Source organism: Neospora caninum, chromosome III (assembly GCF_000208865.1).
Source record: "Neospora caninum Liverpool complete genome, chromosome III".
NCBI classification, from domain to species: Eukaryota; Apicomplexa; class Conoidasida; order Eucoccidiorida; family Sarcocystidae; genus Neospora; species Neospora caninum.
In genome coordinates, this window is record NC_018388.1 from 1931908 (window position 1) to 1957132 (window position 25225).

Genomic DNA, 25225 nt, shown 5'->3' on the forward strand with positions numbered 1-25225 from the left:
AACTCTGGCGCTGGCACACCGACCGTTTCGGCTGAACCCTCCAGCGCTCACCACTTAGACTGACGATCTCTGAGCGACGGCGTCCGTGTTCGTTTACAGTTATAGAACGTCGGAAACCCTCTCTGATCGCCGAACACCGATGCACCAGAGGGGTAAGAGAAAATACATCACCAGGTTTGGTTGACATGATTTACGCTTCCCCCTTTACCACAAAACGCTGTCACAAACGGTTGCTTTCCGGTGCTTTTTTTTCTTCACGGAATCAGGCTCGTGTCCTATCGCTCTCCGCTTTCCCTCATGAAGTTTTTTGGTTCGTTTCCTTTGGGACATTGCAATGGAGAGAACGCCTTCAGACCACACTTTGTATCCCTTCCGTGTTCTACCGATTTATGACGTATGTGTCTTCACTGTTTCCCTTGTAGTGTCTTCCGTTAGCCGGTCGCCGACGAGGAGCACACGCTTCTTGCTATTAACTCGCAGCTCTCTCTCAGAACGCCGTGCAGAACTTGTCTCGGAGTCAAATTGTACACCGATTTCCAGCTTTGTCGCCCCACATAACGTTTTTCTTCTTGTTGATGTTTCCGACGTGCCCACGAGGAAGATTGCCGTCGTTTTGGCTTTACTTTCCTTCGCCGGTCTCAGTCAGCACGCGTTTCTCGTCGGTATTTGATTCGCATGTGTGTTTCGAAAACACACGTTTCTTGGCTCGATCTCTTGGGGTGCATTTGGAGAACATCAAAATGGCTTGTCGTCTGACTTCACTCTCGCTGTTTCGACATCTCTGGTGCTTCGCCATCTCGCTTGTCAATTTTCACTGACATGTTCTGAAAAACTTGGCGGTCTTCCATAGTCGGTTTCAGATGCTGCTCTCTAGCGCTTATCGTCACTTGCAGGTCCACGGAAACAAGAGACAAAACCCGAAAGATGTTTCTACTTGTCTGAAGAAAATGCCTTAGTTCCTAAAGAATACAGTAGACAGGGGTGGCGGCACAGCAGGGCAGCGCCGGCGGATGTTTATCCCACTGTGCGTTTCAGGTGCTTTTTCTTAGTTTGTCCTTCGTTCTGCTTCCCTTTGGAGTTTACACTGAAACCCAGCTGAACACCATGTCCCAACGCGCCGCGAGACAAACGCACTCGTCGGTTTCTAAATCAATGAAGAGATGTTGTCTCTCGATTCCTTTGGGGAAGTAGTTTGACCATACAGCAAACCCGAAGCTCAACAAACAAGAGGCAGTCCCAGACTGCACTGCAAGCTTCTCCGGGATGCCTTTTTTGTTTCTCCCCAGCTGCTGCATTGATCGGTTTTCTAGATCCGAGCTTCCTTTCGTTTTTCTTTCGACAGGGAATTGTCATTGTCCCCAGAGCATACGCAAAAATGGCTGAGGACAACAAATTATATCGTGAGACAGATTTGTCTTCCCCCGGGTGTCTGCCAACTGCCGTTGTTTTTCACGTTGCCTCTTTTTTAACTCCGAACGACGTTTGCTCCATGAGCGCGACATGCCGCAAGTGGAGAGAAGTGTGCTGTTCAGACCTGCAGCCTCTGTGGAGAGAATTTGTAAGTAAGAAATTCGGCCGGAAGTACGAGAACTACGTCACCTTTACGGGTGACAATGACTGGCGAAGCTTGTATCTCAAAATTTCAACTTTCATTTCAAATCTGCGCAGAGGAAACGCGAAGGTGAAATACCACCCTACTCTCCTTGAGCCTCCACTCTCTGACTCGTATGAAGGCTGTCTAGCCATGGCCACTGATTGCTCGTGCCTCTTGTGGGAGAACGGCAAAGTTCTTCAGTGTGTAGATATCGAGGAAGGAAAGGAGCTGTGGAGAGCGTCAGTGACAAATAGAAAGGGTGGCGCCTCCAGGCCGAGTGTCGTCGTGGGAAAGACCAAAGTTTTCCTCCATTTAGAGCAGCAGGTGCATGTCTTCGAACTCTCGAATGGCGCCTTTGTGTCGCTTCTCTCAATTCCACCAGACACAGATGCTTCAGCTTCTGCTGGATGTGCCGAAACGCCTGGGAACAATATGCCCCTAGACGTCTCTCTTCGGAACCTGCATTTCACCTTTTTGACGAAGCGCACGCTCTTTGTCTTCCACTCCGAAAACCTCAAACTCCTCTATAAAGTTCAGCACCGCGAGTTGACGCCGCTGATCGACACAGTAGAGGGCATAGACTTTTGCTGGGCAGGAAATCGATGCTGCGCAGGCCCAGACGGGACAGAGTGTCACGAGTGCTCGGCAAACGGTTTAATGTTGCGGCCACAGTGTCAACAGATCTGCAGACACATTGTCACCTGGTTGGTAAAGAGGAGTCGATCGATAAAAATCTGGGACATTCGTGACGGAGCGAATGTGTACTGTTTGCGGGGGCATGAGGCACCGGTGCAGAAGGTTCGCCACGTGATGAACTGGAGAGATCTCGCCGAGTACTTTTTAGCTTCTCTCGACACTGAAGGAAGTGTGAGAATTTGGGGCTCGCACAACAAACATTTCGTTTGTCTACAAGAACTAAAACCGGACATCTCACGAGGCACTGTCTTCCGCATGTCATTCTCGTCGACACATCTCATGACCATGTCTAAGGAGACTGCTGGGGGCGACGTCCTGATCACCATCTGGAAATTTGATCAGACAACTGCAAACACCCTTCTAAGGAGAGCTCCTCGTTCGCACTCGAAAAATGCGGAGAGACGTGCATCCACGGAAAGCAGGACAAACAGTACCAACCAGGACGCATTAGTTCTTCCCAGCGGAAATCCGCAGTTGAGCAGATACACCGTAAAAAACAGTCAAGAGGGAGAACCGTCGAGTGCTGCAACCCAGCACCCCGTGCCTTCGTTCCCTTCGTCTCTGCCGGTAGTACGCAGCGGCCCACGCCTAACAGAAACCGGGAAACCGAGATCCTCCTGTGACTCCCCGATTCGCTGCTGCCACACTTCGTCGGTCGAAGCAGAAAGCGAAGGCCTCCGAAGCTCCGAAATCAGAGAGAAAGGAGAACGCGTCCCGCGGAATGGTAAGCCAGAAGCGGGAAACAGGGAGGAGCGCCTCCGTGAAAGAAAGCACTCTTTTTACAGGAAACGCATTTCGTCTTCTGCCTAGATGGTGGAAAGAATCAGACAAAAGAGCAACACTCTGGAGGGGTGGGAGCACGAGAAACACAAAGTTGGCTCTTCGAGGGCGGAACTCCTACCAAAAACCCGGCACACAGGCTGCGGCCGGTATGGCGACCGGGGCTGCCTCCCCAGTTAGGACGATGCGCTTTTACTGCCTTCGAGATAAGTCTTTGTCTCCAGCAGCATAACTCCGTGGGCATAGATAGTGGAATGACGGCGGTTCCACGTATATTTCTCCCACAGCTTCTGGCATCTGTCCAGTAACGGTGGGTGTACCGCTAGGCCGAGTCTCTGCAAGTGCACTTGATACAGTGAAGCGCGATAGGACTGCTGAATCTCGAAAAGGGATATCCCCCCTCAGCTCGGGCGTTTGTCTGGGTTCAAGTGTGACAGTTTCCCGGCTCCCTCGATTTTTACCTTCAGATGGTCAAAGACATCAGACCCTCTTGGAAGCAGAGGCTGCCTGCCGCTCTAGCTCCTGGAAGGAAGATGGGTCTGTCGCTGCGGACTGCGCCACTCACCTCCCTTCTGTTCTCTCGATAGGAGAGGGAGATGACAAAGAAACGCGAAAGTCGCTCGGACCGGCTCTGACCTCTCTCCGCCATCCGCTACGTGGATGCTCCTCTGCCCAGCTTGCTGTTGATCCGGACGATCCGTCGCCGTATGTGAAACGGTCGTACTTGCACACACGGAGTCGTGAACTCTCAGACTTACCCTCGACTTGGGACAAGCACCTCACGCCTATCTTTCACGTCTCGAGGCCTGCCTCGCCTTCCCCTCTCCACGTAGGGGTGCCAGCGGAGGAAAACGTTTCTTCCTCCGACTCACTTCTCCCATTGACTTCAGCGTTAGACATCTCGCCGCCGGAGGACGACTTGGACTGCGACTGTCCGTTCTGCAATTGCGGAAGCAGCAACCGCTGTCTGTTTCGGAGGCGACGTCGGCATGGACGGGCCTCGTCTCCCCAGAGAGAAAGATCGGACGCGCGAATTCGGATCGTCCCTCTAACTTGCTCTCCTGCCTGGCCTTCGCTGCTCTCTTTCTCGCAAGTCAGCGACACTCTCGCTTCTCCCGGACCGGACGTCGCGTTTGGCTTCAGTCTTCCGCCAGCTTTGCCTGACCGTCGGAGGCGAGAAGATGCTCACCTTTCTGCGCTGTCAAGTCTCACGGCGCACACCTCGCGGCAGAGTTCTTGCTCTTCTCGAGCGGTCAGTTTAGCTCCGTCCTTCCCTGACGTCCCCGCCGGCACGAACCAGGGTCACGAGACAGGGGGGCTGTGCTCGGTTCTGCAGAAAGAAGCCTCGTTTTCGGCAGGAATCCGCGCGTACTACGCCGATTTTATTGACGGTCAGCTGCTTGCTCTGTGGCACTTCAATGTCCCCTCTGGTCGACGCTACACGGCGTTTCAGTACTCCCTCTCGGACTGGAAAGTCTACGATTGCATCGGAAAGGACGCAACGTGCCCCTTTCACGTGGAAGAACAAGACCGACGAGTTTTCCACTTCGGCGAAGATGTCGCCACGAGAACAGGCCCCGCCTCCGCTGCTCAAAGCACATCCGAACCTTCACACCAAAGTTACTCCTTGAGACTCCCCGGAAACCAACTGGGGAACTCAGCCGCAGGCCACGCTGTTCTGCCTGCGGCGATGGGCGTCGACGGCGCGAGTTCAGCCGCTGGAGGGACAAGACAAATCAGGAGAAGTCCTGGACCTCCGGCGTTCTCCATGGAAAACAGAGGAGATGTTTGGACGCTTCTGGACTGGAAGTGTGTCTCCCTTGATCCCCGTGGCAATGTCACTGTCTTTGATTTCTGCCCGAAACAAGCTGCGCTATCGTGCCAGCCTTGCTAGACAAAAGACGCGCGGAACACTCGCAGCCTGCCTCCAGCAAATCAACCGACGCTGATACCAGTAAAACACACAACTCTTCCGACGGCATTCAAAAGTCAAAACGTACACCGCTAGAAGTGAGACTATGTATTTGCGGACACACGTCTACGACTATAATGACAGTACGCACTCGATGCATAAAACATATTTACACGTATATTTATATATAGTGTATGCGTACACTAAATATGTATATCTGCATATACGCATATGAATATTTGTAAACATCTGCGAATATGAATCTTTCCTTCTAACTAATTCAAACGACTCAGAACCTGACAACTCCCAAGACTCCAGTTGAAAAACCGTGTGTTGGTGCTGGAGTCGCCGTTTAACAGCTTCGCGGATTTGCACTCGCCTGCGCAAGGCAGCAATTTGCTGCTGAACGCCACTGGAGACCAGCAACAAGAGTCATGCTTGCCTGTGGACACATGGCTGGCGCCTTCTCTTCTGACCCCGCAAACAAGGTTGTATGCATACCCCAGCAAACAGCGGCGTGCTTGCTCAGCAGTACGTTGCGCACGCGAGATTGCCGACTAATCGGATGTGCTAAGAAACAAAGCTCGGCAAGGTCTGCCGCAAACTTTCAGTTGCCTGTTTTCCGTGGATTCGTGCCACGGGAAAAGAGAACGGAGCTAAAACCACAACTCTTGAAGAAAGTAGCTGTTTACCGTCGGCGCCACAGCCATACACCTGTTTCTCTATTTGCCTCTCCATTTCTACCTGGCTGCAACGGATTCACTGCTGTCCAATACGTTTGCCGGTAATGGACACTAACGCACTAAAGACGTAACACACAGCAAAATATTATTCGATACTCATATGAGCTCCATGAGCTGTCACCACAGGTGTAAATTATAAGCACTACATTACATGTATACGCTTGGTTGCTGGCACAAACAGCAGACTTACGCTCTGCAGCAGTGATACGACCCTTGCTGCACCTGCATATGAATATCCTACATGTACAATCTGTTGCTTACCGGCCGTGCATACATTTGCCGAAATATTCTGTACGGAAGACTACACTCTCTGTACATATACCTGTTTAGATGGTGCATGAACAGCTCGTCAAGGAGCAGCTGTTCCACCGCCCCCGGCGTTTCACCAAGCCTCTTATGCGTCTCTAGGAACAATGACGAGGAGCCCGAAAGATCTCTCTCCCGGGGATGATCCGCAATGGACAGCCACAAAATTTGTGACCGCACCAGCAGACGCCGTTGCTCCTTTTTAGGAAGACTGCAGACACGAAAATGAGGTTGTGAATTGCCTTCGGACCTGAGCTGAAGGAGCTGCCTTGTCTGCTGGGCGGTACGATAGCAGCAATGATGGCACGCCGGCTCCCGCCACATGGAAAAGAGTATTGCGCGCGCGGTTGGTTCTCACTGTCTCTATGGAGCATACGACCGTAGCAAGGAGATGCCCATTTTCTACCAAAACCAGAACACGTGGCTTTGAGGGTGGAAGATCGACAGTCCTTGACAGAGTCTAGAGCTTACACTTGACGCACGCAACCACAGCAGTGTCAGAGACAAAAACAAGACGTGGAGCAATTCCCATATGTACGCTTACATCCCTGCCTCTCTATCTATCTATCTACCTATCTATCTATCTATCTATACATACATACGAATATAGTCGTTTGCCTATTCGTACACCCATACATATACGGATATGGGGGCCAAATCGTCTTTCGAGTACCACCTGCCGCACGCCACAGCACTTGCTGCTGCGCCTGGTTTTAGCACTGCGAAGCAAGATTGGAAAGAGAGCGTTTGTTGACTGTCGTGTTTCGGCAGCTCCGCACTCATTTAAAGGATGTATTAATCTAAGAAGAGAAAGTATTTTTGAGTTCTTCTCAAATTCAACATTTTACAACACGGTTCTCAGTCACCGCTTCTCAATTTTCACTGTGGGCCAGTGCGTTTTGAGGAGGCTCTTGTGGTTCACGGCCATGGAGATACAGGTCAAGGAGAAGCTGCGCAGTAGACACAGAACTCAAGCGGTCTTTCGATACAGCTTTCTCATCGACTGGCTCCAACAGACGCGCTACCCGGACTGCATCCAGCACCGCTGTAAGCTTGGGAAATATTTGTTCGGCACCGTACGGAGTCGAGGCATGAGCGTTGTGGTCTGAGGGGAGAGAAGAGCCCTCCGTGGCTTCTGCAGAGGAACCTCCATCGATCCGCCTCTTCTGTGTGCTGTGAGGAACGGCGAAGGGAGCGGTGTTCGTCGACTCATCGACTCCTGTCGAAAATATTTCCCATACAGGGCCGAAGAAGATATCTTGCATCAGATAATAGTTGTACAAGGTATACAAGCCCAAGTCTTGTGCGGTGTTCGGAACAAACGTGGTGAACAAGTGGTCTGCAGAAAACTCGTTCGGTTTGTCCGGATTCGAACGGTAGTTTGGCAACATGTCAAAGATGCTCTTGAGATCGCTGTATCTCAGCTGATGGCCTCCAATCTCGACCGTCAGTTCATTCTCGCATGTGTAGCTGTCCAGAAGTCCTATCTTGCAGTCGACAATTTGGGGCGGGACAGGTACGACTTGCAGAATCCCGAGAGCCTTCAAATGCAGTAACTCGAGCATAAGACGAGAAGGAAACAGACCAACCTCAGGAACGTCAAAAGCGGGGTTGCCAGTCCCGTCACGGAATGGAGAGACCCCGGGGAAATGACTGATCTGGCGGGCCTTTGCAGCAGGCAATACAGAACACATGAGCAGCAGACCGACTGGACGCATCATTTTGGTCCCATACAGAAGGCAAAAACACAAAACCGGTCACAAGCCAAGACAAAGCTGTTCGTGGCCCATTCGCTGCTCTATCTCCCCGGCTGTTCAAGAAAAGGAGACAATTCCCTCTTTTCGCAGGGAAATGCAAGCGTTAACAAGGAGAGAGGGCAACGAATGGAACAAAAACTGCATACGACTGAGGCATGCATTTGCAAAAGTAGAACGCTGGGAGAAACGAGAGCGGACGACACGACACTGGCGGCGTGTATTGAGACTGCACCTAACCGCGTGAAGGGAAAAACACGCCACAACAATGGAGGATATACATGGTAAAACGCGGTAGACAGACGCAAGAGAAGCAGAGCAAAGATGATGAAAACGACCACGTCACTCAAGCAGTATGAGTGATTTCGCGGAGCCAGAAATATTCTTCCCCTTCCTTCGGACTGGGACTGCCCGTAGAGAAGGGCTGCACGGAGGAGCACGCAGCACACGAACCTTTTGCAAAGAAGCATGATGGAAGGAAGTGGCGAAAGCGAGGCGGGCGAAACTTTTCCGTTCCGCCCCCGTTTCTGCTATTGTCTGAGGATGTGCCTACTCCGAATCCTAGTTCACAAATAGACACTGCATAAACACAAACGAGAGAATCTCCTCTTTGTGTACACAGGCTGCGAGGGGGTGTCGACGAGGCCTTTCTCTCTCGCTGTCTTTCTTTAAATACAAACGAGAACATCTCCTCTTTGTCTTGTGTACACAGGCTGCGAGGGGAATGTTGACGAGGCCTTTCTCTCTCGCTGTCCTTCTTTAAGCACATTCACATATATGCGCATATGTGCTAGATCATCCCTCTGCTACCACCAGAACCGGATCTTGACGGGTGAACACGCCTATACGTAGACAGAAGTGCTTTGTGACCACTCATTGTTTAGCCTCGATGGAGAATTTTATATGCAGGCTTCTTGGATGCCACAAAAAACGAAAGACAGACTATATGAATAAACGAAAGACACAGACTCCTGCCCCTGCTGAGCGTGGCAACGACACCATGTTATTTCCGCACGTAGCGTTCTGGCGCCTGGGGGAGTGTGGTTCTACTCACAACTTGTTCACAAGAACGCGTTTCCGTCGTTCTGGGACGTTCACAATGGCATTCGTTTGCACGCCAAGACCTCATATTCCCCGTCGCTCGGTGCTAATACGCGAACTGCGGCAAAAAGCTATGCCTTAGTTCTCCTGATAACAGCCCTTCCCTGGAAATACAATGTTGTGGTGTACAGACATCTGGTATCCGCGCTTCCGACGAACCGCTCTACCGGACACGTTTATCAGTGAACACAACAGTTGCATGTAAGCAAACATGTTCGTATGCAAGAGTGCGACACTGTTTTCATTCTCTACGTGCGTGCTCTTATGTGTTGACGTGTGTGGGTGACATGAGTGAGCAAAGCGTTGTGGCTCTTGGGTGAACAACGCAAGGCGCAGAGAAACGTTGTTGTGTATCCATATGTCCATAATCATGCATTGCTTTTTTTACGTACATATGACCTATGCAGAAAAAATGCCAACCCTTCTCCTCTCTCCTTTGTTGCTCTGAACCGGCACTTCCGTATTTTTGCACTTTCGTCCTTCGGGGATATACATGATACGACGTATCTGCGTGACTCGTCCCCCCGTTCGCGTCTGTCTTCACCGTAGTACCAGCAAAACGACAGTGCACCTTTTGCTCTGCTTCTGAACGCGCCAGCTATTTTTACCTGCACCACACGAGTTGCCTCTCCCGCATGTTACTCAATGTTAAATAGTCGCATTCAAAATAGGTGTTACGTTTGGTTTGAACGCTAGCGCTCCACCCGGCGCTAGTTTCCCACTACCTCTGGACCCCAAACTGACGTACTTACGATGCGGCTATCAAAAGCACGCTTCTCTGTGGCATGCGTTCCCAAATTGTTGATATTTCATTGCCATAAACTTATGCCTATCGCAACACCAAACCCCGACGATGTTGTGTGCGCCAGTACCGCCTTTCTGTGGGGCTCTCAGCAAGGCCGCTGCCGCGAGTCCAAAGCGGGGCTCTCGCCCTGTCATCTACGGACTATCACAAAAAAAAACGCTTCAAACTCCGTGGAAATGGCCCACCAGATGAACGGTATCGCTGATTTGTACCGGAAGAAGGAACGCAAACACAATCGCGCCTTCCCTGGTGTCACCGCGGTAGAAGCCTCTCCTCCCGTCATTTGAGGTGCACCCGCATTGCTCCCGAGACCTTTTTCTCCCTGAAAAGTTGGCACACGCCGCGTGGAGGACGTCGAAGCTTCCCCGCCCATGAAAAAAACGTCCACTCGAATGTTTCTGGCCTTTCGCACCCCCTGAGGAAATCGAGGAAAAGGTGATTTTCGAGGCCTCGAGAAGACGAGACCCGCCGGGAGATCGGCGGCCTGAGTCACCGTCCCCGTCTCTCACGGCGACTTTTCGATTCGTCCCCCCTCGCTCTGTTTCTGTCTCTCTTCTCTCGACGTAGTCTCTCGATCGCGCTGATGCATGCAGAATGCAAAAACGCAGTACACAGAAACGCCTTGACGCAGTTCTGCGATGCAAGCTGAGGAGCATTTTCGTTGTCTGTCCTATCTGCCTCTCTCCTCTTTTCGAAAAATCGCTTCGACCAGCTTTTCTCTGGCCCGCCGGCCCTAGACCGAGACGGGACCTCGGCCCACACAGGTTTAAGCGTTTGTGCTCCGTTCTTCATGTTTTGCCTCTCCGCTAGGAAAGGATCGGCTTGTGTCCTCGTTTTTCCTCCAGGTGACGCCACACTGCCTCAAAAACGCGTTTGCTTTTCCCTCTCCTTCCAACCGCTCGCCCCAACTTCGCCTCGGCAGCCGGGTGTGCCACTGTCTCTGCCGTTCTTTGCGAGACTCGCTGCTTGCTGTGCGTGCGAAAGGCCAGTTCCGCGCGTTTTTTCGTTCTCGAGAGAACTCAACTCTCGCGTCCGCCACCAGTCGCTTTCCTTCCGAGTTCACTGTCGTTCTGCCTACCCCGTCCACTCTCGCCGGGTTTGTCGTTGCCGCGCTACAGGGCAGTCTTCCTTTCTCGGACCCAAATCAGTTTCTCTTCGCCGTCCTTTCTCGCGCCTTTCCCGCGGAAACCGCCACCACCCCTCCCCGTCTGCTCACACGCCATTCTAGCCCATTTGCGTGGCGCGTTCCGGCGACTCGACCTCGCCCTACGCCCCGTTCCTCGCGTTTGCTCGCCCCCAGCCTTTTCCCCTGGGTGCTTTCTGCCCTAGCTCTTGTTGTTTCCGAGAAAGCGAACTGACCAAGATGGCAGGCGGCGCTGAAACGCTCGACTTCCTCTCGGGGAAACACGCCCACGCAGATGGAAAAACAAAGTACATTGTCGTCACCGGAGGCACGATGAGCGGCCTGGGAAAAGGCACTACCATCAGCAGCCTAGGTGAGGCGAACACACGCGATGCAGAGACACCCGAACAGGAAAAAGAAAAACAGCGAAAGGCCACGAGTGAGAGAGGGCCGAGCGACGAATGCGGAGACGCACAGTTGGGGAAGCTGGCGACAGAAAACGGATGTTTCAGAGAGAAGAGAGACGGGGAGGAAGGAACGAAAGCGGCTCAAGAGAAACTACATATATATATATATATATATATATATATATGGATGTACATATCTGCATGCTTAGGGTCAGGCGTGTGGTTTTGCTTGGAACCGAGAGGTTTGTACGATTTGAAAAAGAGAGATGAGAGTTTTTTCTCCACGTCGAGGCTGGGATGATGTTCGCGGCCAGTGAGGAAAACGCGCATGGATCTGCCGCTGCACAAATGCGCCGATGCGTTTCAGACTTTGTCCCTCAACCGCTTTCCTGCTCCCAGGAAGCGCACGCATAGCCGATGTCGGCTGTTCCGTCCGTGGAACCCTGCACTTCCATGTAGTTCTTTCTGTTGACCTCTCCGTCTCGCTGTTTTATCTACAGCTGAACCTCCCTCTTTCTTGATCTCTCACCCGTGTCTCTCCATCTCCCCATCCTCGTTTCCGCCACTCTCTCTGCGCTCTGCGTCTATCACTGCAGACGTGGATGTTGCGGTCCCCTCTGACCTTTTGGCTCTTTCATCTTCTTTTCATTTTCTGAGACGCACACACACACACACACATGTGCTATTTTCAGGCGTGACTTTGAAGGCTCTGGGCGTGCACGTGACGGCGATTAAAATCGATCCGTACCTGAATGTGGACGCTGGGACAATGTCCCCTTACGAGCACGGCGAAGTGTACGTGCTGGAGGACGGCGGAGAAGTCGATCTCGACCTCGGAAACTACGAGCGTTTCCTCGATGTGACGCTCACGCGGGACCACAACTTGACGTCGGGCAAGGTGTATCAGAAGGTGATTCAGGAGGAGCGCAAAGGCGCCTACCTCGGAAAGACTGTTCAGGTGCGTCGTCGCCCCCCGTGGAATCCCCTCGCTGTCATCGCCAGTCTGCCGCCCCGTGTCTCCGCTGGACGCAAACATCCCTTCTTCTTTATCCAGCCAAACGCTCTGGCCTCAGGGGCAACGCCCACCTGGTGCGCGTGTTGTCGGAGACGCAGCGTTTTCGACGCGCCCCGACCTTCCGCCTGTGTCGCCTTCCACCAGGACTCCGGCTACCGGAGTCTGACATTCACTGAGTCCTCTCTGCTCCACGCAAAGATCGGAAACGCTCGACACCGCTCTTCTCCGATGCCCGCGTCTCTGTCCCATCTCTCCTCTCTCTCCTCGTTCGTCTTTCTGCCAGGTTGTCCCACAAGTGACGGACGCCATCCAGGCGTGGATTGCGCGCGTTGCAGAGCAGCCCGTTGACGGCCACTACGAGGCGCCACAGATTTGCTTGATCGAAGTCGGCGGCACGGTGGGCGACATCGAGAGCGCCGTCTACTTGGAGGCGCTGCAGCAGTTCTCCCGCCGCGTGGGGCGCGAAAACTTTTGTCTCTGCCACGTCTCCTACGTCCCGTGCATTGGCGGCGAACAGAAGACCAAACCGACTCAACACGGCGTCAAGGTAAAACGCCGGAGGCACGGGGAAGGCGACAGGAGCGCGACACAGCGTGCGGAGGCGTTCGCAAGACCCCGTCACCCACTGCTGCCTGGGACGGGGAACAGAGATCGGCAAAACAGCGGGTATCTGGAGACGCATAAGGCATTTTTGAGAGTGCAGAAACAGTGTGTGAGTGGGTGTTCTCCTAGGCCGGCGGGCGTGCCTTCAGCCTCACGCGATGGAGGGTGGGAACAGCCGCAGCGTGCGGCGCAGCGAAGTTAAGAGCGAAAAAAGGAAGGCAGAGTGAGGCCGAAAGGGAAGGAGCGCGTTTTTTCCCAGGAGCCGTTCGTGGCAGGCCGAAACGAGGAACTGCGTCGTCTTCCCGCAAGGTGTGCTGCGTTGTCTCCGCTTTGACTGGGCTCTCTCTCGCGTTTTTTCTGCTTCCCCAGGAGCTGCGAATGGCTGGTCTCGCCCCCGACATGATTTTCTGCCGGTGCGAGACGATGTTGTCGGAAGCGACCCGCAGCAAGATCGCGCTCTTCACTCAAGTCCTCCCGGAGCATGTACGTTTTCACCAGAGACGGAGTTCCTCAGACGTCCGAAGCGCTACCCGAGACAGCTCGAGTCCAAAAGACAGCGCTAGCTTCTTCGGGACGGCGGTCCTGTGCTATCTCCTCTCTCTCTTGAAGTTTCTCACAAATATACGTGATATTTTGCACGGGGAATCACCGTCTGTCTGTGCGGCGGCGCCACCCACGGGAGGGACATCGAAGCCGGACATGTGCGTGTAAAGCGCGTTCTATAGTGGAACGGTGCACGCCCCGTATCTCTCGGGATCTGCCGGGCCGCGCGCCTCTGAGCCGCTGTCGCTGAAAACCGAAGGCGACGCGGATCGGGGCGTGCTGCCGTCGATGTCGACAAAAGCGATACCGTTCCGTCCGTCGCAACAAGCTCGGGCGGTGACTCTAGATGTTCGTCTGTTCAGGTCATCAGCGTTCACGACGTGGCCAACACGTACCGCGTTCCACTGGTTCTGGACAGCCAGAATGTCGCCCAGGCCATCTGCAAGGTTCGTCATCTCGTGCAAGTCCCGTGCCGCTGCGCTCCTCCCAGCGCGGTCTCTAAAACGTCGCGCTTTCTTTTTCCACTTTTCGGCCCCCTTTTCGACTCCCTCCTTTGCCTCCCCTGTCTCTCGTAACCGCCTTCTTGGTCTCTCTCGTAAACGCGTTCTTGATCTGACTCTTGATCCGTTTATGTGTTTCGCTCTCTGGATCTCGTTCTTTGTTTCGCTATCTGGATCCGGTCCTTTGTTTCGCTGTCTGGATCTCGTTCTTTCGGGGTCTGTCTTAGTCTGTTTCTTAGTCGTGGTGGTAAAGAGGTTCTCTTTTTCCGGCAGTGTTTTGGTGTCTCTTTTTGCCCCTCGAAAATCTTTCTTGCCTTTTGGAAGCCTTTTGCGTGCTGGGTGTTCCGTGTCGTTTTGCGCAGCGGCTGAAGCTGGACCCGACTGCGCCGGCGTCTCCGGTCGCGGCGCGTCCGGGTGCGCCTCTGTACAAGACGCCGATTTCGATGAAGAAGTGGCGGCTGATGGCGGACCGTTTGACCTCCCCCACGGAGTCGGTTAAAATCGGAATTGTCGGAAAGTACACAGGCTTGGCGGATTCGTACCTTTCCGTGGTGAAGGCGCTGCAGCACGGCGCGATGGAGGCGAACGTTCGCCTCGAGTTGGTGTGGATCGAGTCTTCCGACCTCGAGGCGCCGGAAGACGCTTCGCCGAATGGGGCGACGGGAGCGGGGAACTCCGCTGCGCGCTACGAGGCCGCATGGGCGGCGCTGAAGTCCGTCTCGGGCGTGGTGTGTCCCGGCGGGTTCGGCGACCGCGGCATTCTCGGCAAGGCCCTGTCGGCGCGTTACTGCCGGGAGAGCGGCGTGCCGTATTTGGGGATTTGCCTCGGCATGCAGACGGCCGTGATTGATTTTGCGCGGAGCGTCTTGAAGCTGGCCGACGCGAACTCGGAAGAATTCGACAAGGCCTGCAAACACCACGTGGTTGTGTCGATGCCCGAACACAGCACGGAGCACGGGCACGAGGTCGGCGGCACGATGCGCCTCGGCAAGCGCGCGACGATTCTCCGCGACTCCGGCTCCCTCGCGGCGCGGCTCTACGACGGCAGAGCCGTGATCGACGAGCGCCACCGTCACCGGTACGAAGTGAACCCGAGCGTGGTGGGGTCCATGGAAGCGAAGGGGTTCATGTTTGTCGGCCAGGACGAGCGCGGCCAGCGCATGGAAGTCGCCGAACTCCGAGACCACACCTTCTTCTTCTGTGTCCAGTATCACCCCGAGTTCCAGTCGCGGCCGCTGAAGCCTTCGCCGCCGTTCCTCGGTCTCGTCCTCGCCGCCGCCGGAAAACTCCAGGCTCGATTCGACAAGTACGGCGGATTCCTGCGCAGCGGCGCAGTCTACGAGGAAGTCGACCGCGCGTGAACGGCCGAGGGCGAGGAACGCGCCTTGCCGTTCGGGAGACGAGTCGGCACTTTCGCTTCTTTAGAGAGAGAGCCTTCGGGTGTACAGGTGTGAGGAAACAGAAACCGGGCGGAAGAGAGAGACGTTTTGTCCGCGTGCAAGCGAGGGAAGTGTGCACAAAAATCGAAGATCGAAGGCGGGTCAGAGATAGACAGACGGGGTAGGCAGGCAGCGTTTCCGAGGCGGGTATGCTGCGATGCTGAATACTGCCCCGGAACACACAGAGGGAAAGGAGACGACTGCAGGGAGACGTGACTGGCTGTTTTGTCTTTTTGTCTTTTTGACCACTTGAAACGCAAACGGTTTCTCTTGAGACTCTTCCCTGGGAACGTTTCTTATCGAACATGTCTCGCGACTGCGCCTCAAAAAACCCAAGGAAGTCGCGAACAAAACGCCCAAGAGAAAGGTAGCACCTCGACAAAAATCTACACTGTACAGACACCGTGTATGGAACCACGCAAGTCAACATACAGATCTGTCCACCGAACTATAGACTGTGCGCATGCGCACAACTGCGCATGCAGGCACATATATATATATATATATATATATGTATAGATATATTTATATGCATGCAGAACCTAGCACACATATTTTTATGGTCGGGTTTGTTGCGCTCCTCGGAGCCCGCATCCGGGAAGAGGCGCGCCGGCTGCGTGGAACCACGCACTTCCCCCCTCAGTCCCGCCGGTTATCTTTGTTTTCCCGGATCAAAAACATTCAACGTCAACACCGATTCCGTGCACATTTATCTCCGTGCAAGTACCAATTTGAGGAACAAAAGAGGGAGAAGAAAAAAGGTGCACACTCTCAACCAACAAGATGGATCGAGCACACGCCGCTTTACAGAAAAACGAAACCGAGAACACGAGAACAACAAAAGGCAGAGAGAGAGGAAAACCTTACATCGGCGCGGAAAGGCCACCATGTCATATATATATATATATATATATGTTTAGCTACATTCTTTCGTTTCCTTTCTGTTCAAGACGACAGGAGTAGAGGCGTGGCGTCTGGGCCTCGGGCATTCGTTCTCTTCAGTTGTCTTCGTCATCGATAAATTCCTCGCGAATCAGCTGAAAAACACGGCAGGCAGCGACACCCATATGGAACTCCCATACATTTATAAATATACGTACCAGGGTACATCTTACAGATGTACGAACTACGAATCAAGGGGCACATACTATGATGTAAATACGCATACAAACTCATCTCTATATCTACACATACGTACAGAGAAACACGGGTACATTGCACTTCGCCGTTTTGTTTACGTATACATATGTATGCATGTGTTTCTATTATTCCCATATGCGTATACATGTTTGAGTACGCATGTGAGCAGTTGAGTGTGGGAAGGGTTTCCGCCACTGTCGGGAGGTTCTGGAGAGACACTGTCCGTTTTTGAGGCTGAAAAGTCGGCGGGCGCCATCCGCCAGGGACAACCTCGTGTACACGTGGGTTCGTGGTTTTCCGCAACACTGCCGAATTCGCAAAACTCACCTCGGTCAGCTCTAGGCGAATCTCGTAGCAGTCGTCGCCCTTGAGCATGTCGCGCACAAACTGGCATGTGACTCTCATCTGCAACTGAAAAACAAGCAAATCCCAAACCCCCAGCTGAGATCCACACTCCCCTATCTACAACATAATATACATATATACATATATATATATATATATATATATATGCATGCGAAGAATATCTACACATACCTGCTAACATCATATAAACGTGTATATTCTAATAAGATATATAATATATACATATGTGCTAATAACAGATATATATATATATATATATATATATGCATGCTTGACGAGCAGAGCCGCTGGGGGCATGTGGAAATCGCGAAGTACACGAGGAAGTTGAGAGGATGTTGAGACTTGGGAAAACGATGGCAAAAATGCGACCAGATGCACGACTGGACATCTCAAGAGACACAGGTAAGGCAGCCTCAATACACCCATATATATATTTTTGAATAAGCCAAGACGTTGTACCTCTAAAAATGTAAATCCAGGGAGATGTGGGTGTGGAGGTTTTTACCTGTTCGAGGGCTCCTCGGATGACTCCGCAAATGAGATTTGAGTAGGAAAGTTGCGAAAGCGAAGGAGGAAGTTCGACAAAGTCGGCGAGAGGATTCTCGTGGAGAATGAGGGAACAGGACGTCCCGTCGGCGTCCCAGTTGGTGACGTCTGCCGTGACGCCGAGAAACATTCGGAGGCCTAGCTGCAAAGAGAGAAAAGAAGAGAAGCGAGAAAGTGCGCTGAAGTGAGGCACGACGGAAAGGACGAAAGGGAGAGCGCGCCGAAAGAGAAGAAGAAAGATCTACAGAGAGAGCCGAGACACGCCTTTGCTGGGGGCGGCGACACAGGCGACAGACGCCAGCTCTCCGGCGACGAGGTGAGGCCGCGCGAAGAAGCAAAGTGAAAAAGGCGATTCAAGACACCAAAAAGCGCTTGAGAAAACAGTCTTTCTGTTCTCTGCCGTTCCCTTTTAGGTCTCTCCCAAAACAGGCATTTGGGCCTCTCTCGCCCCATCGCGGGCGCTCGCTAGAGAAGCGTGCAGAGGGGAGAGCGTTTCCTCTTCTCGAAGGAGAGAAAGACTCTCTGTGCAGTGTTCCACTTTTAAAAATCGAATGGCCAGTCTCTCAGCACGAGAGGCGAGAGCGCGGCAGAGACAGCGCGGGCGGCGCCGGCATTCGAGGAACGAAAGTGGAGAAAACGAAAAAGCAGACAACAAACGAAACGGGAAAGGAGGGGCGCGCGAAGAGGGAAACAGAAACACCCGAGTCGCGCGGAGGACACAAGAGCGTCAGAGACCGAATTCCCGGACCAATGCGCCGCGTTTCGTACACTCAAGAAGACCAAGAGGAGACAAAAAGAGACGAAAGGGAGAAAACGGGAAAATAGAGAGGAAGAGAGAGGCACAGAGAGAAGGATATATACGGAGAGAAGAGGAAGAAGACGCGGAGGCAGAGACGAGATAAAACGGCTTTAATCTCGAGGTTTACTTTGGCAACGACGTCTGCAGTTTGTCGGAAGCAAGTACATCCTCCCATCCCAGTTTTTGCCAGGAATTCGTCGACGAGGCGGATGCCAATGTTGTAGCCCCTAAGGCAAAATAATGAAGAAGAGACACACAAAGGAAGAGAAAGCAGTGTGACCAGATGACCAGATGCGCTCACGACGGCAAGGAAAAACGAGGGGGGAAAAAGCGCACAAATGCGGCAACAGACCGCTAGTCGAGACGGGGACCGCCGCCAAGAGACAAGAGGCGATGGAGCGAACCACGTGCCGAGGTCAGAATTGCGGAAGTGACGTTCCTTCGACCACAGATGTGAGCAAGACAGGAAGAGACACACTTCCCAGCGGCGCGGAGGAAAGGCTATATTGCCACACCGAAGGAAAACGTCCAGGACAGAAACAGGTGACGAACATCGCGCGGGAAAAAGCGGAAGTTAAAAAAAAAAAGACGCACGGAACAGAACGGTTGGACGTCTGAACAAGACGCACGAACGGAGAGGGAAGAACGCAGAGGGGAAAGGACAAGCAAGAAGTAAACGCGAAGGAAACAACGAAGCGAGGGAAGAACACCAGCAAGAGAATGGCGACAAGGGACCGGGAGACGGACTAGGCTGGACTCTTACATTTTCTCCAGCTGCGCATTGATGGCGTCAATCTGCTCAAAGTCTTTCAGAAGCTGCGTGACGAGAGTACCATAGGTGAGGGAGAGGAGCTCTGAATTCTGAAGAAACGAGAGAGCGAGACACAAATCGCACTCCACTGAAGAAACGAGAGAGCGCGCGGAAGGAGAAAGCTACAGAGGTCGAAACAGTCCTCCCTGCGTTTGGTTGGCGAAGAGCCGCCTGCATGGTGTGGAATGAAACGACAGAACACCCTCTGGAAACAGGAAAGGAACATCCCTCCTCCGCTCGTTCTCTGCAGCCTCGAGGTTTCCCGTGTGGTGAGCGACCGTTTCTTCCTGTTTCTCCCTTCTTCGTAAATGCTTTTGCAGCGCAACGCACCACTTTCTCCATTCGCTGGGAGAGAACCTCCCACTGCTTCTGGTATTTGTCCTTCGACATCGTTACACCCCGAGAGACACGCGGGCGAAGAAGAGGACGCGAGCGAAGAAGAGAGCGCGAGCGTCAGAAAAGGGGGTTTGTGCGGAAGGAACTCCGGAAAGAGACGATGTGCACGAAGGGTCGCCAAGGGCGGCGCCTCACAGCAGAGAAGAGAGAACTCTCTGCACAATGAAACGGTCTTCTTCGGCGAGAAAGGAGAGCCACTACGGCTCGGGATGCGAGTTTTTTTGACGTGGCGCCGGGCTGGCATGGGAGAGAAGACCACGGAGGTTGGGGCACGGAGACATCCGACGCAGACAAAAACAGACACACACACAAAGAGCCTTTGAAGTCTCTAAATTGAGCGGAGTGGTTGGGGCGTTGCATGCAGAGATTTCCAAGAAAGAACGGCGCTCGAGGGTGCTGCGAAAGCGTGTGCGTTAACGAGGACGGGAGACACCTGGACCTCTCCAAAAAGACAGGGCGTTTCTTTCGCCGGCGCTTTTCGTGCAAGTGCCGTCCGAGTCTGCGACTTGGTTCCTCTCCCGATACAAGGGCAAAAGCCTCCCAAGAACCCAGAACATAGACCTCTTTTGAGTAGAGCGGGGCAGAAAAACAGCAACTCGGACACACAGTGCGCTGTACATACACCGCGAGCTGCCGGCGCGGCGTTCCGCCGCTTCGACGCGTTTTGTGTGTGAAGAATCGACCTTGTTTTTCTCCGTTGGCGCGCCTCGCTCTGAATTCATTTTCGCCTTTTCCCCGAGCCTTCGCGCCTTCCTCGCCCCTCTTTCCTGCCCACTCTGGAGCCTCCAGGAGACGATTTCGCCGCTGTGCCGGACTGCGCAACGCTCCCCCCCAGCGAGCTGTGCCTCCCACCCTCCCTCTGCCGTGCGAACCGTCGCCAACAAGTCGTCAGCTTGTCTTGCGTTTTCTCTCGCCTCTTGCGTCTCGCACTCGAAAGACACTTTCCTTCGCTTTTCGCGGTGAATCGGAAGCATCTTGTTTCGGTTCTCTGTCGGTGCCTGCATCCGCTCACGAGAAAAGAGAAAGCCGCATCGCTCCCCGATTTCTCAAACGCGCTCGTTCTGTCTAGCCTCGCTTGCTCCTCTCCTCGTCCTCTCGACCGTGTCTTGCTCGCGTTTTTTCCGCTTTTCTCAATTAGAGGAACCCACGCTTTCCTCCTTTCCTCTCTTTCGCGTCGACGGCGCTCTCCGGCGCAGAAACGCTCCCAACCTCTCCACAAGCAGCCGCGTGTCTTTGCGAGTGCTCGTGAGGAGTCGCCCTCCGGGTGAGAAACTCCCGAACCGCGAAAAGCTGTCGAGAGAAGACAGAGAAGCTGGCCGAACGCTACGCTTTAAAGACCTCGGAAAGGGACCAAAGACGAGACCGTCTGAAAGATCGTTTTTCAGCTAGGCTTGGATCCACACACAAGCCTCGCGCGTGCTGCTGTGCTAGCAGCCCCCGGGATTCCCGAGTCTCGCCAGCCTGCTCAGGAGGAAGACGCGTGCGTTTTCTGGGACTGCGGAGCAACGCACCCTCCAGATTCCTTTTTTTGCGCCGCCAGTAGACATTGCCTGTTCAGATATAGCGAGTAAAAATCCCACTCAGCCCCGAGGCGCGATCGCGTTGAGAAGACAATGCCTCCAAGAAGGGAGAGCCATGCATAGACACAAACAGTCTCCTCAGGGAGAGGAGCGGACTCCGAAGATTCCCTGCGAAGCACAGAAAACAAACGTCTCTGTCTCCTTGGCCGCCGTCCTCCCCCCATCTTCCGCCTCTTTGCGCTGGGGGCTCTACCACCACCTCTAACTCTCTCTACCTCTCTATCTCATAAATCTCTATCTCATAAATCTCTATCTCATAAATTTCTACCTCATAAATCTCTATCTCATAAATATATATCTCTATCCATCTCTATACATATATATCTCAAAAATCTCTAATTCTGTGGTCCTTTGTTTTTTTCTTGGTTCTCTCGCACACCGTCGTTTCTCCTGTTTTTCGAGATGTCCACGGTCGGAGAGAGCCGTTCTCGGATTTCCATAATTCCTCCTTCGGGTTCTCCAGAGGCGCCTGCCGCCGGCGCTCCAGCTGGAGATCCTCGAAACGCGAAGGGACCGCGCAGAGCCTCGCATCGCCCTTCGTTGTCGCCTGGCCCTCTTCAAGCAGCGCCGGAGTCTCCTCAGTCGCCTGCGCCTGCTCAGCCCGTCCCTGCGTCTCTCGCTGTCTCCTCTGCGTCTCCGGTCCCCGCGTTCGCTCCGGAACTGAACTGCGCGGAGTGCAAACGGCCGGTGGACGATGTGCTGGTCTTGTCGTGTCAGCACAACTTGTGTCTGTTGTGTGCCGTCGCGTGCCTGCGGGGGATTCGGAAGGCATCGCGGCGCCGCGCGAGTCTCCGCGACGGCTCCGATGACGACCGGCCTGGGCCCCGCTGGGCTTCGCAGACTGGGATGCTGCAGTGTCCCAAATGCGGAGTAGTCACGCACCTGGCAGCGTCCACGTTGGCGACACTGGGAGGCGCGCGGAAGGCGAGAAACCGGCTCGAAGACCCCAGCGGGAACGCTCTGTCTCCGGTCTCGAGCGCGCCGTCTGCGCCCTACGTGTGCGCGCAGTGCGAGGCGAACGAAGCGTCCGTGTTTTGTCGAGGCTGCGTCGCCAACTACTGCGACACGTGCGCATTGACTGTCCACGAACGCCACCCTCGGCTTGCAGACCATAAATTCCGCCGGCTACCGCAGCCCCGCGACGCCCGGTCCGAGAGCCGTGCCCCGTCGGAGGGCCCGGTGCGGTTCCTCCTCCCCGTCTGCGGTCGCGCAGCGCAGCGAGCGAAGCTGCTCGCGGCGAACCACGTGAGAACCTTCGACGACTTCTCGCGCGAAGGTTCGAGCGAGGGCTCTGCGCGGTCTCTGCCGTTACCGACTCTCCCGGTGCTCCCCACGGCGCGGCGCGCGGGCCGCGCGCACTTGCTCGCGCCGCTCAGGCCGGCGGGATCCAAGGCTTGGGGCCCCTCGGGCGCGGAGACACCTAGCGAGGAGACAGAGAGTGTGGCGAGCGTACGGGGCCGGCGGCCGCGGGAAGAGAGCGTCCACAGCAGTGCGCTGGGGGAGGTTGTCGCGGACCGGACTCGGCACCTTTCGCGGCTGTTGAAGCGGGCGGGCGAAGGCGGCAACGTCGAGGAGTTTCTGCGTCTCTGTTCGATTTCGAACCTCGAGTGCGACACGCACCCTGGCGAGCCGGTCCGCTTCTTTTGCATGACCTGTCGGTCTGTGCCGTGTCTGTGCACGCAGTGCATTCTGCGCAGGGAGCACCAGAACCACGCGCTGCAGCCGATCGCTCAGGCTTGGGACGAGGTTCGCTCGCGTCACCTTGAGGACGAGTTCCGCAGCGCCGTGGTGCTCGTGAAGGCGGACGTGGACGCAGTGAAGCAGGCGCTGCGCGACAAGCGCCTGGAGTGGGGCAAGACGCTGTTTGACGACCGCGCGCTCGTCTCGCAGACGGGCGACTTGCTGAAGGAGCGGCTGCGCGAGCGCCAAGAAAACCTCCAGTTGTCTCTCTCGACGTTCACCGCCAAGTTCGCGTTCGAGTGCGACGCGTTCCGGAAGATTGTCGACGAGAAGGTGGAGGAGACCCAGCGGGCGATGGAGGAAATCCGGTCGCACAAAAACTCCCTCGACTCGCTGTTGCTCCTCGGCTTCTGCCGCGAGCGCCACGAGCAATTTGAGAAGTTCGTCGAAGAAGACCACCCTTCGCAAGTTGCCCACCTCCCAGACAGCAGACAGGCGATCCTCGATCACGCCTCGCAAGTGACCGACGAAATCTGCGCTCTTGTGGAAGACCTCCGAGAGGGCCTCGCCACGTGCGACGGCAGCCTCGCGAGGCAGCGCGCCGAGGAGGCTCGACGCGCCGAGGAGGCCCGCACGGCCCCACAGAGTCTCCCCAGCACACTGGCAAAGCGCGCAGACACCGACTCCCAAGACGAAGAGTTAAGCGCGACAGAAGAAGAAAAAGGCGACACCGAAGAAGAAGAGGAAGAAGAAGAGGAGGAAGAAGAGGAGGAAGAGGAAGAAGAGGAAGAGGAGGAAGAAGAGGAGGAAGAGGAAGAAGAAGAGGAGGAGGAAGAGGAGTGAGATGGAGCGAGAGAATAGGGGAGAAGGAGAGAGAAATGGACCGAATGGAATAAGAGAAGAGGGCAGGATGGCGACGGACGCTCGAGGTGGACAGAGAACGGTTTTCGACAGGAAGGACAAAAGAAGAGTGGACCTTTGTGATTCAGTTCAGGATCATCTGGAGCTCCCTGCCTGCTCGCATCCAGAGACGAGTCGCCGCGTCTCTTCCCGCGATCGAAGCAAAATGCACAAAAAACCCAGGCTGGCGCTTCCCTGTGAGGTCGTGGGGGCGTTGAGCATCTCCTTCATCTGTTTCGCTGGCGTTAGCCTCTCCGATCTCTCGCTTTTCGGGAATGGATTTTTCGGCGCACGGCCGGCCTCATGCAGATGCGAGCTCTCGGAGGCTTTCTCCGAGTTTTTCAAGTTTTCTCTCTCCTCCCGACCCTCGCGGGCCGGCCGAACCTTCATCGCGTCCGTGTGCGCCGGACGACGGGATCTGTAAAATTCCGTCTTCCTCACATTTCTTCTCGCTGCGTCCTCCGCTTTTTCTCTCCTGTGCATGCGCGCGGGTGAGGCGTTGCGAGAAATCTCCGTTCCCGTCCAAGCCGCGAGTCGTGTCCAAGCCTTTCCTCTCTCGTGTTTCGTCGGATCTTCCAGCGTTCCCCCCGTGTTTGTCTTCTGTGTTTCTCGCCATCCTACCCAGCACATGCGTCCGTGTTTTTCCTCTGGACTGCTTTTTCTGGTCAAGCGCCAGGTGGTTCCGTCCCTCCATCTCCGACTTGAGCTTTCGCCTGTGTCCACGGGAAGCATCCGCGCTGCCACAAACCCCGCGTTTCTTGTCTCTCTCTCGGGTCACCCCGCACAGCCGCTCACGAGCCTCGCTTCAACTGAACTGAGGAGGCGGCCTTGACAAAAGGGGAGAGAAAGCGTGAAAAAATTCCGCAGCCTTCCTCGAAGGCTTCCGGCCGCTGAGAGATGGCCTACCGCGGAAACCTTTTTCTCTTCCTTTTCGGTAGTGGACTTGGCCGTGGTCAAACAGCAGTACGTCGGACACTCAACGCGAGCCCCCAGTTATGAGAAAAAAACCTGCCGGATGCGACGCCTGGGACGAGACTCGCCAGCAGCGGCCACCCGCGTGCGCGCATGCACGTCGAACACAAAGGAAACGTTCGGATTCGCTCTTGACACAGAGAATACATCTCTCCGGCGATCGAATCCTGTCCAGTTTTTAGTGCTCGTGCTGGAGGCGCCCGCGCCCCTCCTGCCTATCAATTTGACTCGAGACGTGACTTTTGCGGAAAAAACAGCCTGCATGTGTGTGCCTCTCTGCCTGTACAGATGATATGCATGTACATAAATATATATATATATATATATATATATATATATATAGACATAAAGCATGGTTGTAGGGGTGTATGATACGAAGTAGAGATTTTTGTAGGGAGATACGTCAAGTCCAGAAAGGAGCATCTTCGCGGCGGCGCATCTGTCTGTGAGGGTCTTCAAAAGTGTTGGGTGTATGAGGGACGGTTTCCCTGCCTTCACAAGTGAGGCTACAAACAAGTACAGCGCGTCGCCACATCGAAGAAAAACGTACGAAACGGGTGATCAAATACACATTTTTCTGTCGAAATGCGCATGCATGTGAGCACCTTTTTACCAATGAAAAAGCTAGACCATGCAAGAAGGCATGCGCATTTCAGTTTCAAATATTTCCACAGCTCGATACCAGGAAATCCCGGGAGATTCTCTTTCTTTCCC

General features: G+C 54.3%; 5 protein-coding genes across 5 annotated transcripts; 3 read left to right on the top strand and 2 right to left on the bottom strand.

Moving 5' to 3' along the window:
- Positions 1-1375: 1375 nt before the first annotated feature.
- NCLIV_009280 (putative F-box domain containing protein) lies at positions 1376-3100 on the top strand (the record flags this gene model as incomplete). Its single annotated transcript, XM_003880443.1, has 1 exon — positions 1376-3100. One exon carries the CDS (start codon positions 1376-1378, stop codon positions 3098-3100), a length of 1725 nt encoding a protein of 574 aa, XP_003880492.1.
- A 3803-nt stretch (positions 3101-6903) lies between these two features.
- On the bottom strand, positions 6904-7596 carry NCLIV_009290 (conserved hypothetical protein; the record flags this gene model as incomplete). Its single annotated transcript, XM_003880444.1, has 1 exon — positions 6904-7596. One exon carries the CDS (start codon positions 7594-7596, stop codon positions 6904-6906), a length of 693 nt encoding a protein of 230 aa, XP_003880493.1.
- Positions 7597-11054: 3458 nt separating this feature from the next.
- NCLIV_009300 (gk17769, related) lies at positions 11055-15243 on the top strand (the record flags this gene model as incomplete). The annotated part of the gene is made up of 6 exons (XM_003880445.1): positions 11055-11187; positions 11914-12179; positions 12520-12783; positions 13209-13322; positions 13745-13828; positions 14245-15243. 6 exons carry the CDS (start codon positions 11055-11057, stop codon positions 15241-15243), a joined length of 1860 nt encoding a protein of 619 aa, XP_003880494.1.
- Positions 15244-16319: 1076 nt separating this feature from the next.
- Positions 16320-19373, bottom strand: NCLIV_009310 (putative trafficking protein particle complex subunit 3; the record flags this gene model as incomplete). Its single annotated transcript, XM_003880446.1, has 6 exons — positions 16320-16358; positions 16789-16872; positions 17333-17515; positions 18300-18399; positions 18936-19033; positions 19314-19373. 6 exons carry the CDS (start codon positions 19371-19373, stop codon positions 16320-16322), a joined length of 564 nt encoding a protein of 187 aa, XP_003880495.1.
- A 1988-nt stretch (positions 19374-21361) lies between these two features.
- NCLIV_009320 (putative B-box zinc finger protein) lies at positions 21362-23482 on the top strand (the record flags this gene model as incomplete). The annotated part of the gene is made up of 1 exon (XM_003880447.1): positions 21362-23482. One exon carries the CDS (start codon positions 21362-21364, stop codon positions 23480-23482), a length of 2121 nt encoding a protein of 706 aa, XP_003880496.1.
- Positions 23483-25225: the final 1743 nt, after the last annotated feature.